Source organism: Trypanosoma cruzi, genomic scaffold, assembly GCF_000209065.1.
Source record: "Trypanosoma cruzi strain CL Brener 1047053516293 genomic scaffold, whole genome shotgun sequence".
In the NCBI taxonomy this organism is placed as follows: Eukaryota; Euglenozoa; class Kinetoplastea; order Trypanosomatida; family Trypanosomatidae; genus Trypanosoma; species Trypanosoma cruzi.
The window spans coordinates 11384-25793 of NW_001849488.1; the positions used below are offsets into that span (position 1 = coordinate 11384).

The 14410-nt window shown below is 48.3% G+C and overlaps 3 protein-coding genes across 3 annotated transcripts, besides 27 other annotated features; all 3 read left to right on the plus strand.

The window, feature by feature from the left end:
• Tc00.1047053509605.10 (malonyl-CoA decarboxylase, mitochondrial precursor, putative) lies at positions 1-1234 on the plus strand (the record flags this gene model as incomplete). Its single annotated transcript, XM_802838.1, has 1 exon — positions 1-1234. A coding segment is annotated over one exon (1234 nt), but the record flags the coding sequence as incomplete, so codon positions are not given.
• Positions 1-5556: a sequence feature (heterozygous, non-Esmeraldo-like haplotype).
• Positions 890-914: a microsatellite.
• Tc00.1047053509605.20 (hypothetical protein, conserved) lies at positions 1470-9950 on the plus strand (the record flags this gene model as incomplete). The annotated part of the gene is made up of 1 exon (XM_802839.1): positions 1470-9950. The coding sequence occupies one exon, from the start codon at positions 1470-1472 to the stop codon at positions 9948-9950; it is 8481 nt and encodes a 2826-aa protein (XP_807932.1).
• Positions 5270-5341: a microsatellite.
• Positions 5557-5651: a sequence feature (areas merged during assembly that could not be assigned to a particular haplotype. This can correspond to areas where the two haplotypes were merged or to regions with more than two copies in the genome that were merged during assembly.).
• Positions 5652-10920: a sequence feature (heterozygous, non-Esmeraldo-like haplotype).
• Positions 10201-10221: a sequence feature (AT_rich).
• Positions 10271-10302: a microsatellite.
• Positions 10521-10634: a sequence feature (T-rich).
• Positions 10723-10756: a sequence feature (AT_rich).
• Positions 10821-10867: a microsatellite.
• Positions 10921-10958: a sequence feature (areas merged during assembly that could not be assigned to a particular haplotype. This can correspond to areas where the two haplotypes were merged or to regions with more than two copies in the genome that were merged during assembly.).
• Positions 10959-11466: a sequence feature (areas merged during assembly that could not be assigned to a particular haplotype. This can correspond to areas where the two haplotypes were merged or to regions with more than two copies in the genome that were merged during assembly.).
• Positions 10991-11027: a sequence feature (T-rich).
• Positions 11082-11126: a sequence feature (AT_rich).
• Positions 11386-11417: a microsatellite.
• Positions 11467-12173: a sequence feature (heterozygous, non-Esmeraldo-like haplotype).
• Positions 11486-11532: a microsatellite.
• On the plus strand, positions 11650-13257 carry Tc00.1047053509605.30 (protein kinase domain, putative; the record flags this gene model as incomplete). The annotated part of the gene is made up of 1 exon (XM_802840.1): positions 11650-13257. One exon carries the CDS (start codon positions 11650-11652, stop codon positions 13255-13257), a length of 1608 nt encoding a protein of 535 aa, XP_807933.1.
• Positions 12174-13527: a sequence feature (haploid, Esmeraldo-like haplotype).
• Positions 13438-13472: a microsatellite.
• Positions 13528-13640: a sequence feature (T-rich).
• Positions 13528-14410: a sequence feature (areas merged during assembly that could not be assigned to a particular haplotype. This can correspond to areas where the two haplotypes were merged or to regions with more than two copies in the genome that were merged during assembly.).
• Positions 13664-13688: a microsatellite.
• Positions 13861-13894: a microsatellite.
• Positions 13963-13988: a microsatellite.
• Positions 14155-14176: a microsatellite.
• Positions 14216-14235: a microsatellite.
• Positions 14332-14360: a microsatellite.

The following is a 14410-nucleotide window of genomic DNA, read 5'->3' on the forward strand; positions in this document are numbered from 1 at the left end:
TGTGTCTTCGATAGATGGTGCGTTAGAGTTTTTGTTTAGTGATTTCTTTGCGAAGGAGTGGCTTGTGATGGAGGAGCTAACGTGGCACTCGACCCCGCCGTTGTTACTCGAAAAGGTGATTGCTGCAGAGGCTGTGCATCCCTTTTTTAGTGGCCTTGCCGACATGAAGCAGCGATTGCAGCCGACCAAGAATCGTCATCTTTTTGCCTTTTTCCATCCTGCTGTGGTGGAGGAGCCGTTAATCGCCGTTCAGGTGGCCTTAACGCGCGGGATCGCTGGCTCAGTAGATCGCATTCTTGGACGACCATCGCCCCTCGACAATCCGCAACGAGAATTAGGAGATGCATGCACTCATGACACTCGTGGTTGTAATGATGGCAGCTGTAGTGATGGGGTGGACACGGCCATATTCTACAGCATCAACTCCGCTAATTCTGCACTGCGGGGCTTTAATCTTGGCAATTTGCTTATCAAGCGCGTGGTGCGGGAGATTGAGGCGAGACTCAATGCGGAGCGGCGTGCGGAGGGTTTATCTCTGATCACAACGTTTTCCACGCTCTCGCCTATTCCCGGCTACATTCCGTGGCTGACCACACAGGTGGCCAAACTGCAGCAGGACGTTCTTGAATGCCGTGATGGTTCCTCGGCGGGGGGCTTGAAATTTTTAAATCACCGCATCTTTGGTGATTCAAAAGATGATGAGGCTTGCTTGTTTTCACAACTTCGCGAGGCCGTGCTACAATTTGTGAGTCGTCATCCGGATATCCACGCAGATCTTGCCGCACATCTCCTTCCTCAGTGCTCGAATTGCGCAACAGGAGTGGCAAACTTGTTTACCATGCGGTTTTTACTCCGCCTGTTTCAAATGCCTGAAGTTGACACAAATAGCCATCATCATCATCATCATTATCATCCTGCGTGGTGGGAGGACAGTGACCTTACACGTGCCATTGAGTTGCCGTTATTGCGTTCTGTGGCCCATTATCTCTACAAGGAGAAGCGACGAGGTCGCATTCTCGACCAAGTTGGAAATTTTCACATTTCCAACGGCGCAACAATGTGGCGACTAAATTACCTGGGCAACTGTAGCGTCGCTGGCAGCCGTGAGAGTGCTACAGTGATGGTGAACTACCTCTACAACCCAGCACGAGTGAGTGAGCAGGTGAATGCATATGAGGTTCAACGTACCGTCTCTGTTGGGGAGAAGGTCCTGCAGCACCTTGGCAAAATATGAATTTGATCAGAGTGTGGCAACGACGTTTCCTTATTTCTTTTTTCTGTGTGTGTGTGTGTGCAGAAGGGGAGGAGGCGGGTCCATCGAAGAATAGAAAAAAAAGGGTTACGAAATTCCTTCAGTGGAGTGGTGAGTGCCTCTGTAGGTGTGCGTAAAAGCGGTTTCGTTTTGCGTTTGTTGTGTTGACGGTTTTGTTTTACTTTGACAGCAGTGGGGACAATCAAAGTTAGGCGGTATGCCAACGTGGTGCGAGCCACCACACATTATAAATGCAGCAATAAAGAACTTCATCACGTTTCGCGTGAGTGTGTGTATGAGTGCGCGGAGGAGGTCTAGGGAGGCGCTAATGTTGGGAGGGAATAAATTTACTGAAGTTTTCTGGCTTCGATTGTGTGTTTCTAAAGTGTCTTTCTTCTTCCTTATTAAAAACTTTTTTGCACTGCATGCATGCGCATTTATGATCACATTGCACTTTAAAAACAAAAACAACAACAACAACGAAAAAGAGTGGAGGAGGAGGAGGAAGGAGATGTCGGAGTCACAGTCCATGCTGGAACCGATGGAGGCTGCTGCTGGCGCTGGTACCAGTACCGATTGCCTCCTGACGGGCGCGATGCCGTCGTCTACCGCCGTAATTTGCATGCCATCTGTGGGAGAGGAGCCGGGTGACGCGTCAGGAATGACGGCGGACGACGACTCTTTTCCCTCCGTCGCTCAAACAAGTAAAGGACTCGATCTTTTTTCAACTAATTGGGCCACGGCTTCTTTGAGGAGCGGTTCCAGCCCCTCCCCAAATATGGCTCAATTTCTTAAGCTGCCAAAAAACGAACTGACGAAGGAGTGCTTCGCGATGCCGGAGGCAGCCACGCAGCGGGCGGGGTTTCATGGTGGAATTTGGCGCCGCATTCAGTCCTTTTCGCCCCGGCAGGGCAGATCCCGCGATCTGAACGCACTCTCTGTTCTCGATTTGGCGACCATGGACCTTGAGCGGTTAAAGAAGTCATTTCTTGCCCATGCACAGCTTTTCAGTCGAAGCGATTTGCTTGAAATGTACAAAGTGACGAGGAATGTGGCAAGGGAGATGCGCCACGCCGAGCGTCAGGCGGAACGACAGCAAAGAAAGAAGCAAATCCATCGCACAAGCCCTCGAAGAACAACGGATTCTGCAAAGTTATCCGCGACCGCACTGAGCGATCTAGAGGAAGGTCTAGGGGGTGAGAGTGTCGCTTCCATCGCAGAAGAATCTACTACAAATGGTCTTTTGACTGAGTCCGTTCTCTTCCGCAAAGAATATTCGTCCAAAAAGACACGTCTCTTGTGCATTTGGCTGTATGATCGCCTCATGGAGCAGCAGCTTTGCGACTTTAGGAATTCGTCGTCGAGTAGGCAGTGTGACACACTGGGGGGTCATACGAACCTGGTCGCACGCTCGTTTCTTGGGTCTGGGACGAAAATGATGATGCTGAAGCTGCGGGGTCCACCAACACCCCAAAAGTTATTTGGGTTTGACATATTTGATGAACTGAGCGATCGATTGCGAGAGCGCGATCCGAGTTCCTTAATGCTTGCTGCTAATATGTCTATGGACAACCTCCCACTTCCGTTGCCGGTATTTGTTTACGTTTTCAGTCGAGCAGTTTTTCGTGCCTGCTATCTTGATCGGTTTCCGAAGGGGTCATTTAACTTTTCTTCTTCCTCTTCAGTTTCGCCGTTGTTGACAGCAGTCAACAACACTTCCCAACCTGGCACGGGTACCGCCGATGCGGCGAGAAAAGAATCCCGTACACTTGCTTTTAGTGCCGGATACAGCCGTGATGACATGGTTCAGGAAGTCTCAGTTCTTCTTGAGGAATGCCGACATGTTGTGATGCGCTTTTTCGAATTGTTTGATAGGGAGCAGCGGGGTTTTATTACATGGTCGTCATTCACTGACCTGTTGATGGAGCGGGTGGAGGTTCAACATCGTCTTATGGTGGTGAAAGAGAACTCGGAGGCCGATGTGCAGAGCGATGCAAAAGTGTTTGACGAGTATGTTTTGGAGCCCTTTCCATCTGTGATACGGCAACTTGGGTACTTGGGGGCGGTGACCGAAGTGCGTCACAGCCATTCGGCTATTATTGTGGAGGGTCAACATGACTTTGCCGTCTGGGACAGTTTTTATTCTGGCCTTATTTGGCGCAAACTGCTTGTGCGCTCGGCGGATGTTCTTTTTTCGCATCGTCAGGGTGCGCCAGATGAGTGGGATGCCGAACGGTGGGATGCAGCTGCCGACTCCGCGAGGAATTTGCAACAACAACGAAAGTTTAGTCGGCGGATTTTGCGCCATGAAGAAGGTTACAACCACAAGGATGAGTCTCAATTAAAGACGATGAAAAAATCCCGGGGTACCGAAAAAAGGGTCAACGCCGCTGAGGACAATAACTTGTCAGGAGGGACCGGCGATGGTCGCATTGATCGGCGAGCTAAGCCATCGATTGAAAGTGCTCTACAATTGTACAATGTGTCTCCCGAGTTGCCGAAGACGTATGTGACTCTCCACAATGATCTCCTTCTTCGGTTTTTTAACATTGAGCAGCACATTTGGGTGATACCCGAGTCAATTACGGTTTCCTGCACGGAGACCATCACCTCCATGGAGTGGTGCCCGAGCTCCCCAGAGGGGGATCCGACGATGAATTGGTACATGTTCCTCGGGACGCGCTCGGGAGTTGTTTTTAAAGTCGACCTTCGGGAAATTCTACGGAAGTTGCCTCTTTTAAAAAACGTTGGAGGTGATTTCATGACAACAGGCGTGGCAGCCACAAGCACCGTTTGTGAAAAGCTGGGGCCGTACATTTTACAACGTAATAAGATTCACGAGGAATTTATCACGTCCCTCTCACTTACCCCTTTGGGTATTTTGCTTTCCGCTAGCCTTGACGGGAATGTTGTTCTCAGTCGCGCGAGCAACATGACATCACTACGCTCCTTTCGTCTGATGGACGATTCCGGGGTTCGATATGCCTGCATGACACCGCTACGTAACATAATAGTGACGCTGAGTGCCACGAATCGTCTTTCCATTTGGGGGAACACCAATCAAGTTTCTTACCTTGACCTCTACGATCCCATTTCGCCGCACTACTTCCCCATCATCTCTGTCAAGGTGGATGAGAGTTTAGGGCAGCTGATCTCGGTGGACTCCAGCGGTTACGCAAAGGTTTGGAGCCTGCGGACCAATGTTACAAAAATGTCCTTTTACGCGGTCTCTGGAGCGGTTTTCTCTGCTTTTCGTCATATGTACACAGTTGAGAATGCGGTACAACAGAATGGCTATCGTCTTTTTGATGTGGATGAGAAGGAAAAGAAACGCTTTCGACCACAGGGTGATGCCAATGCTCAACATGGGACTCCAGCGATCTTACAAACCACTCTTTCAACCGTGGAGGCGGCGATGAATGCGAAAAGTTTTTATCCAGCGCGTTATGTGGCCTATGATTCGTTGTCGAAGCGATTGTTTGTTTCCGGTGCTAAAAACAACGTTGTTTGTGTATTTGTAAGTGGCTTAGGTGCGTTAAAGGCACATTCCAGTCCAATTTGCCATGTCTCTGTTTGCGAACGTAATCGTTGGGTTTTAAGCGCGTCGATTGCGGACTGTCGATTGTGGAGTTACGAAAAGGGCGCACTGTGCCTTGGCCTGAAGGCAAACAGCCTTGAGTTCGCCATGGTGCGTATGGCTCCTGTATTTGATGATGCAAGCACGAAATTCTCGACGAGTGCCGAGCTTGAGGCTGTTAGCGGGGAAACGGATTGCCACAAATTGGACGCGTGTAAAAAACCATTACCCACCGTAAGTGAGGTTATTAATGCCGTGGGCGCCCGGGCAGTCGCACAGAGAATGGAGCGTAGCGCGAAATGCCTCTCGAAGCGGATGGCATCTCCTGATGAAATGCGACGAACGGCAATGTTGTCAAGACTGGGCAAGAATGTAAACGGTGGAACTTTATCAAATACCATAGGCGACACTGCCATTGGCACCGCTACTACGGTTTCTACGGTGAGTGGGAGTACTGGCGGTGCAGGTAGTGGCAGTGGTGGTGGGGTCGGTGGTATGGGTTTTAGTGGTGGGTCTACCACAGAGAATGATTTGGTGAAGAGTCAAGGAACACTCTACCGAATTCTCTGTGTCCACATTGACATCCAGGAGCATTTTATCTTTTACGCTCTTAATAATGGTGATATTCGTGTCCATCGAACAAATTCTGGACAACTGTCAAAGACACTTGTGACGATGCCTCCTTCTACGGACCTTATTCTTGCTGCAGTGGTTCAATACCGTCACATTTTTACCTCCAACAGGCGGCCCACAGATCGAGGGTATAGCAACATCACTGAGGGCATAGAAACAGCAAGTGGAGTGGCAGGGGCGCAAATACGTGTGCACGAAATTGCCTTCATACTCCATCGTCTCTTGCATCACGAAAGGAAAATTAAGCTTCAGGAGGAGGAAAGCACTTCCATTCACAAGGAGGCCATTGGAATGATGACGACACGAGACGTGAAGGAATTGGGTGTTATGTACGCGGACGGGGTGATTCGTTTTTTCCCACTGATTGGTGGCAGTGTTCACGCACACCGCATTATTATTCCGGAGTTTCTTGTCTCGAGGGCCACATCGTACATGCAGTTGGAGAGGAATCTTCAACGAAGAATGGCGACGCCCTCGCATGAATTCTCTCAAGCGAGTGATATGGAGGAGACCCATAAACGCCAGCTGAATTTTATTGTGGAAGCGGACGCCGTGAGTTTTGTTGCTGTAAGCGAGACGTTGGAGTTTATTTGCCTTGTTCAAGTCAATGGACGCATCTCGATAATGGACATGAAGACCCAGACGGGGGCGGTTGTGCAGGTGTTTACCGTATCGGGAGAGTTGTCGGCAGTTTCTTTTCTCGGTGCGTATCCATGTTTGGTGGTGGCAGAAACACAGGGCACCGTCAGCTTTTTCCTTGTGAAAGGCGCTGCCATGCTTAATTTACTTGAGGACTTTTATAAGTCCCTTGTTTTGCACCGACGGCATCAGCGGGGTAGAAATTCCTTGTTGTTTGTTGACAAGCACCCGATGAATGACATTGACAAATACAGCAACGGTTCAACGTTGCGTATGTGGTGGTTTTGCGTCCCTGGTACCCCAACAGCACTCCACTTTGACCCCATTTACGGTGCACTGTATATTGGTACGCGTCAGGGATATTTCTCTTCCTACCTCGTGCGTAACTTGATTGTGGCATTTGATCTCCACCCCATTATTAATGTCAGCAGAGCAGGAAAATCGTTGGATCCACCCATGACCTCCACACGGCAATTCCATGACTCGAATGAGCCGCGTCTCCTCAATGTGTTGTTGGTGTTCTTTGGTATAACACCAGATCGCGTGATGCGATACCTTGAAACAGAGCGACCCTCCTCTGCGACACTTGGGCGAGAATTGAAACACACCGCAAACAGCACAGGTTACTCTGTGTCGTGGAGGGGAGCCGATTCTCCACTTTTATCCCCTGCGCCGCGTGCTAAACCAAACATTTCATCCCCCGCAGACAACGTGAGAAGCGACAGGGGCGCCGCGATGGCAAGGTTTCGGAAGGGTTCTCTTTCGTGGATCTTTGAAGCCTGTAAACCGCTGTTTTTTCCAGCATCGTCAAACATGTCAGCACGGCAGTTTCCGGAGACTGCAAATCTTCCATTTGATATTCTAACAGTGACGCTTTCGGAATTACTTGTTGGGGCTGCGATCCTCCGCCATGCACTACTAATTATGTCAATGATGTCAGACTTTTCCTCCATGAGGAAGCCGTCAATGGCGAATGCAGGCGAAAGTTTTACTTCTTTTGCCTCTTCTGCCTGCCATCATTACGCAGCTGTCTCACTTACCTTGAGTGATATACGACATATTCGGCAATGCATCGTGGAGGAAATTCGTTATCGGAATGGGTCTGTGGGGACCGGAACAGAGCGGCAGGATTCTCCGACATCTGATGGTTTACCGGGCGGGTTTTGCGAGGTGGAGGAAGAGTTTGATTTTGATATGGTGCGAGACAATTCGTATGTGATTCCAGGCACCATTGCGGACAATTGGGTGGAGTTTCTCTTTCGCAGACATGTGGTGCATTCAGTGAATGATTCCCCATTGACTTTGTTGTCACCGAGTGCCACATTGGAGCGTGCCCGTTGTGAACGCTATGAGCGTTGCAAGTTACTGCAACTTCAGTATGATTTGGAACGAGAGGCACAAAAGGAATTTGTTGGAACCTCGTGGATGAACACAACTACCCCTGGACAAGCCACAGCCATCACCGTTGACTGGAATGCGTTTATGGAAGGAACTGGAACACACCTTCTTGAGGAGGCTTTTCGCCGTCGCCGCGGTGAGGGCGCCGGCGAGGAGGACTTTTTAAATCCACTCGATGATTTTGGTGGTGTACGGTGTATTAAAACACGACGCAATGGTTTGTTGTTTGTCGGGAGTGCGAATGGCTCCGTTGCGGTCTGGACCACGTACGGTGGGGCGCGGATACAGGAACTGTGTCCAAGCATGTTACTGAAGGAGAGCCTTCGTTGCCTGGGGGGGAAATTAAAGATGCGGCTTGCCCAGGAGGTGAGTCGCGTAAGACGACGCCGACAAAGAGAGGCCTATGCGACCTCATCTCACAACGCGAAGGATCACGACACAATGTTGCGTAACTTGAATGTAAAGTACAAGGCGGCCATGATGAGAAACGAGATGGTTCGGGAGGGCATTTTGGGAAACAGCATCACTGAATTCGGAGGCTCGAGTAATGAAACCATGTCATCGTTGAGCACCAACGAGAGACAGCAAAAAATTCAACGTACTTTTCCGAAAAAAACTTCCTCAGTTCAACTGACAACCGACATTGAAAGGACACGTTCACGGCTTGTGAAGGAAAAGGAGGTTCTTTTGGCATTACTGAATACTACCCCAAGTGAAGCTTCGGAGAGGGGCATTCTAATGGAGGATCTATACTTCTTGCCCATGCACACGACAATGTTATCAGAGCTTGAAGAGTTTGATTTGGTTGCGTATGATCTTGCTGTCGATATTGCCGTGAGACGTCTTGAGCAGGAGCTTTGCCCTGGAGCTTTTGCGGATGATGCAGGGAATGTATCTATGGCAGGCAGTAGACATGGCAGCGTCTCCGATACCCATCCTACCGGCCTTGGTGATGAAGCCAATTTTAACACTATGCAAATGGGCTCTGCTCAGTGGGGCGGCAGTTTTTTCGGAGGAGAATTTGGAGGTGAATCGATGCAGGAGGACTTACACTCATTTTTAATTGCGGCACACGAGAAACTACAATCCGCCTTTTACGCAGAGGAGCTGTCGTATATGCGTTGGAAGGCGGCCGCCTCTTATTCCAATTTGCCCAAACTGGGTACTAGGCGTCGAAGGATGAACGGAGGAGGATCCCTCACATGTATGGAGTGGCAACGCTCCATTTTTAACCAATACACCGCGGATCTTTCACAGACCAGTAGCATGTCGTGGAATTTGCCACACGAGCGGAATCTTCCTTCGTACGCGCGGCCTGGAAGATGTTTAGGGCCTGGTGTCATTACGGTTGGACTCTCCACGCGACAGGAAAGGCGTCTTAAGGGCTGTTTTGGGTTGGAGCTGGAGCGCATGGCGAAAGAGTCACGTTGGCATACTGCGGATGAAGCAATAGAGAGCATTTCGGGACAAAGTAAAGGATTGTTGCCGGTCGAGTCACTTGCTGGGCTTTCAAGATCTCTTGCGCAACGGCCATCGAGGAATACAAGGGTGAATTGCCCCGTGGAAACATTCCCCACAGGAAAAAAAGAAAAGAAGTGGGAGGCACAGCAACAGAAAACCACCAGGGCGGTTTTAGAACCCGTTTTGCTCCTGGTAACTAGCCGAGAAAATGATAGCAGTAGAGACAGCAATAGTAATGATTATTCTCGGCGGCAATCGGGCGATTTACGCTCACCTGCTGAGGTTTCTTTGGTTTTGAGCGGAGTGGACAAAAAGCGGAGGCCGGATGAAGAGAGCGGCGGAACAAAGGAGCGATACTTCTTTTTTCTCACCGAGGAAAATGCGGGATTATCTTCGGTGGAGGGGTCATCACTGACGCCTCCCGCAGTCTTGTCGCCCGCGGGCTCGGGATTTCGTCAGGCATTCCGACCTGCACCGAGAAGAACCTCAACTTCTATCTTCTCCGCACGTACGGAAGACGATGATAGTTCTGACGCTGCGCCCGGGGTGTTGATGCAGTGGCAGTTGCACAAAAAGGACCATTCGCATCGGGCCAAGCTTTCCCGGACTGGCCGCGTGGCGGCAACGCAATCAGGATGTCAACCAATAGTCAAACTCGGCAAAAAATCCTTTTTTGCCTCCCGTGACGGTGCCGATCTCCATGTGGGGACGTCTCAAGGCGCCTCCTGTTCACGAAGTCCCATTGGTGTTCGACTGGACTTATCGGATCCACTCATGTTTCCCATTTCGTTTCAAGGGGGCAGCAGTCAAACAAAGGTTGGCTTGGGCCCACACAGTGACCGTGCGCAAACTCCCGAGAGTTTCCTGCTGCCGCTTTTGAGTTCCGGTGGCGGGCGGGATTCACCAGCAACGCAGAGGGCGGAGTCACCTCTGTCACAGAGAAGGCAGAAAAATGGGGTGGCGAACAAGCGCAAGTCACGACGTGGATGAGTAGGAGTGTGTGAAACACTGGAAAAACAAATAATATCGGCGAGCAGCAGGGGGGGGGGGGGGGAGCCACAACGTACGGGCGAGTTTTGTTCTTCTTGGGCGTCTTTAATAATTTCACACATGATATGTACAAAAAAAGAAAAAACAGAGAGTGTTGAGAAAAGTCACGGAAAAATCCAAAGAAGAAGAGCAAGAAAACACCCCCCTTCCCCCCCAGTTAAGTATTGTTGGTTTTATACCCTTTCAGGTGATTTTTTTATTTTTATTATTTCGGATTTTATCCGTTTTAGTCTTTTTTTCTTTTTCTTCTCTTTATTCCCATATATATATATATATATATATATAAATGTATTCATGCATCTCTGTGCCACCTTGCATTTCTATGAACCGCTACAACTGGGAGTCGCCGTATGTCCTTGAGGTCGCTGGCATGTTGTCTGCTTTGCACAGTGAAGGATGTGGTGGTTAGCAGGGAAGAAGAGAGAAGGAGTGAGTGTGTGAGAATGGCTGGAAAAAATCGTAACAAAAAGCAGCGATGTGTACTTGCATGTATGTATGTATTTGTGAGTGTTGTTTACTTTGTTCATTTCGCTTCTTTTTTTTTTTTTTTTTCCTTTTGCTGAATTTTTATACTTATTTAATTATACGCCTATGTTTTGATGGCTTCTTTTTTTTTTTTTCTTTGCTGTAAATATTTGCTTGTAGAGAAACCCTTTTTTTTTTTTTTATCTCCTCATTTCTCTCTCTCTCTCTCTGTGTGTGTGTGCGGTGCATTTATTTTATTTAATTTATTTTTTTTTTTTTTACTTCGGCTCCGGCCCGGTGCGCCGTGAGGGAATCCACACACAACGGGGGAAGCCTTGACGTCTCTTTTTTTTTTTTTTCTCTTTTTTTTTTTTTTTCTTTTTTTTTTTTTTCCCGGGGAAAAAGCGACGTTCAAAAGAAAAAAAAGAAAAGGGTTGGAGTCGGCAGAGAAGGAAGAAAGAAGGACAAAAGTAAAAAGGGGGGGGGGGGAGGAGAAAAAAGGAGGAGAAGACCAGCTTTTGTTTTCTCTTTTCTTTTTTTTTTTTCTTTTCTCTCTGTGTGTGTGTTTGACGCGTGTCAGCCTGTCCGCGATTGAGACTGCACACGAAAAAAAAAAAAAAAAAGAAAATTCAGTTTTTTTTTTTTTTTTTTGCGGCAGTCACGGGAGGAACGGAGGCTGGTGTCGTGCGCGAGTGACTGGGAAGGGTGCACCGCAGGGGATTTCTCGTACTGCGCTCCCCCCCCTCTCTCCCACAGGCACACGCATACACACATTACGGTCTGAAAGGCAGAAAAGAGGCATTACGCACGCAGAAAGGGGCTTGGGCGCTTACAGGGCGATACGGAGTGAAGTACACACACACAAAAAAAAACACATTTGGCCACGACAGCGCAAGAAACGGAAGAAACGACAAAAAACAAACAAACAAACAAACAAGCAAATACGGAAAAAGGAGGACTTGAAAGCAAAAAAGCAAACAACGGAACATCTACGAGTCCCAATTTCCTGGATATATATACATATACGTATACGCGCACACATATAAACACACATACACCCACGTATTTATTGCCCTTGCGATATATATACATATAGGCTTTATTTACAGGTCAGCGCCTAAGAAGGGGCTCGTTAGGAAGAAGAATAATAACATTCTTTGGAGGTGAAGTGGACATGACAGGGTGTATGTCTGCGTGTGATATGGACGCGTTTTCTTTCTTTGTGCGAAGTGAAGAGAAAGGGGGCACAGAATGCATGTCAAAAAGAAGTTATCGAAGCCCCCTCGTGTTGGCTTCTGGGGTAGGGAAATATGGAATAATATACCCCGACTCCGAATGCCTCATTGCGGATGCGTTTCAGTTTTGTGACAAACCGAGAAAACAGGCAGAAGTGATGAATGCGGGTGAATGCGGTCAAATAAACACTGGAGGAGAGATGATGTTAAAACCGTGGGCAAATCTACAGGAGTTGATTCCCCCACCGACTGTGCGCCTCTCCCGCCAATTGCTTGGCCGAGGCCGGCAAGCTGCAGTGTGGCTTTGCGAGGACACCAGGCGTTCCGGGGTATACTATGCGGTGAAGACGATTGAGATGCCATTCTCGACATCTATTCCAGTGCACCAGATAGTCAAAATGCTGAACCGCGCCCCTGATGGCCGGATGAATTTGCCCTACACCACATCTCCTCAGAAAATTGTAATGGAGGTCGGTCTTGAGGAGGAGGCACGCCTTATGCATGGACTTCGTCACTCTGGTCTTGTACAGCTGCATGGAGTGGATACGGAAATTGGGAACGAGGGCATTGCTGTTTGCCGACTTTATTTGGAATACATGTCATGTGGTTCGCTCTTGTCGTTTGTCCGTCAGCACTATGAGGCAGGGCGATTGCGTGAACGAGCATTGCGCTGGTTTCTAAAGCCCATTGTTGAAGGTCTTTGCTACATGCATGCAAATGATGTGGTGCACCTGGACGTGAAAGCGGAGAACATTTTGGTCAAGTGGGCCGATGAACATGGGGACGAGTGTAGGGATTGTATCAACTCCCCGCGTCGTTTTCCTGTGACAAAGTTGGGGGACTTTGGCTGCGCACGCTACATTGGCAGGAAAGCTTCCACCTATAGTAGTAATACGAACAACAGGAACAGGTACAATACACGGGCCTTAGGGCAACGATACGGTGAAATGCCTTCTGGTACCCCCGGGTTCATGGCACCGGAAGTTGTTTTACAGCCTCATACTACGTCCGATGCGTGCAGCCCGGCAGCAGATATATGGTCACTTGGTTGCACCATTCTACAACTCCTATACGGCGCGCTTCCTGTACATTCCGAATTAAACGTTGCCGCTATCCTTTTTGAAACTGCCATGCATCCTGAGAAAATTCATCGTTTTATTCCACCCGCTAGGATTGAATCTGACACGTCTAGTGTGATGACATCCATGCCCTTAACGAAGTGTCGTGAGGATGTCTTCATTTCCATGACGTTACGGCATTTGCTTCTGCAGTGCCTGCAGCCGGACGCCAGTAAACGTGCGACCGCGGCGCAACTATTGCAGCACCCATTCTTCCAGCAACATTGCAACTCTGCGGATGCCGCTGAGGGTCTTCTTGACCCGCATCTTTTTGATGTTTACAGCAGTCAATGCGGTTTTCAGAATGAAAGTTTTTTGTGTGGGACTTCAGGAAGCCTCATCAGCACGCACATCGATGGTCTTTCGATCAGCGATTGGAGCGACGACGAAGAAGACGACACCGATGACGATATGATGATCGATCGCTAACGTGCGTGTTGCTGCCTTTGGCCGCCAGCGCTATATATATATTACGTTGACCCTTTTTTTTCTTCTTTTTTCCATTCCTACAAACACTTCTTCTTCTTTCTTTTTTTTTTTTGGGGAGGGGGGGGGGCTGCAACAGAAGGATTTTTATATGCCTCCACGTTATTTGACGCATGGCGGCTTTTTCTTTCTTTCTTTCTTTCTTTTTTTTTGTTCTTATGAGCAGCTGAATTTAATGTAAGGAAGACGTTGCAGCCTTCAATTACTCTTCCCTTTTCTTTTTTTTTCCTTTTTTTTATGCCTTTTCTCTCTTTTTTTTTTTTCCTTTTTTTGCTTCTTCATTCCATGTTAGTTTCTGTTTTTTTTTTTTTTTTTTTTTTTTTTTTATATAACCCACGGTCAATACTTATATTTATTTATTTATTTATATATTTTGCTTTTCCACCCTTCTCTCGCGAAAAGAGGACCGTTTTTTTTTTTTTTTTTGTATTCGGTTGGGGTGATGGAGTGAGTGTGCATGCGTGTTGCCTTGCATTCTGTGCCCCCCTCCTCTCCCTGTGTGTCTGCGTGCATGGCCGCCAGCGAATGGGGTGCGGAATGGGGGTAAAACAAACGAAACAACAAACAAACAAAAAACAAAAATAACGGGAGGAGGCGACACGACTGGAGCGAAGTACGGCAGCACGCATGCAGGTGTGAGGAAGCATGAAAAAAAAAAAAAAAAAAAAAATAAATTTAAAACCGTCTCCCTCATGTCTTTTTTTTTTTTTCACTTTTTTTGTTATTTTAGAAGCCATACGGGCTGTGCGAGGGAGGGAGGGGAAATGAAACGTGAGTGTTGCTCTTATGAAATGCGGTGCGTGATTATGACGCGAATTGCAGTAACGCTGGACTCCGCACTTTCTTTTCTTTTCTTTTCTTTATTTATTTGTTTGATTGCTGTACTTTCTCTCCCTTTCTTTGTGTGTGTGTGTGTGTGTGGTGTTGGGATTATCCTTCTGTCTGCATGGCCGGACTGTGTATTGTATGAATCATGCATTGCCTCTGCGTGTGTGTTTTTATACACATATGGGGCAGGTGTGTGTGTGTGTGTGTGTGCATGTGTGGGTTAAAGAAACGGGAGGGATGTGACTGCAAGGCTCCGCCTGCGTCCATA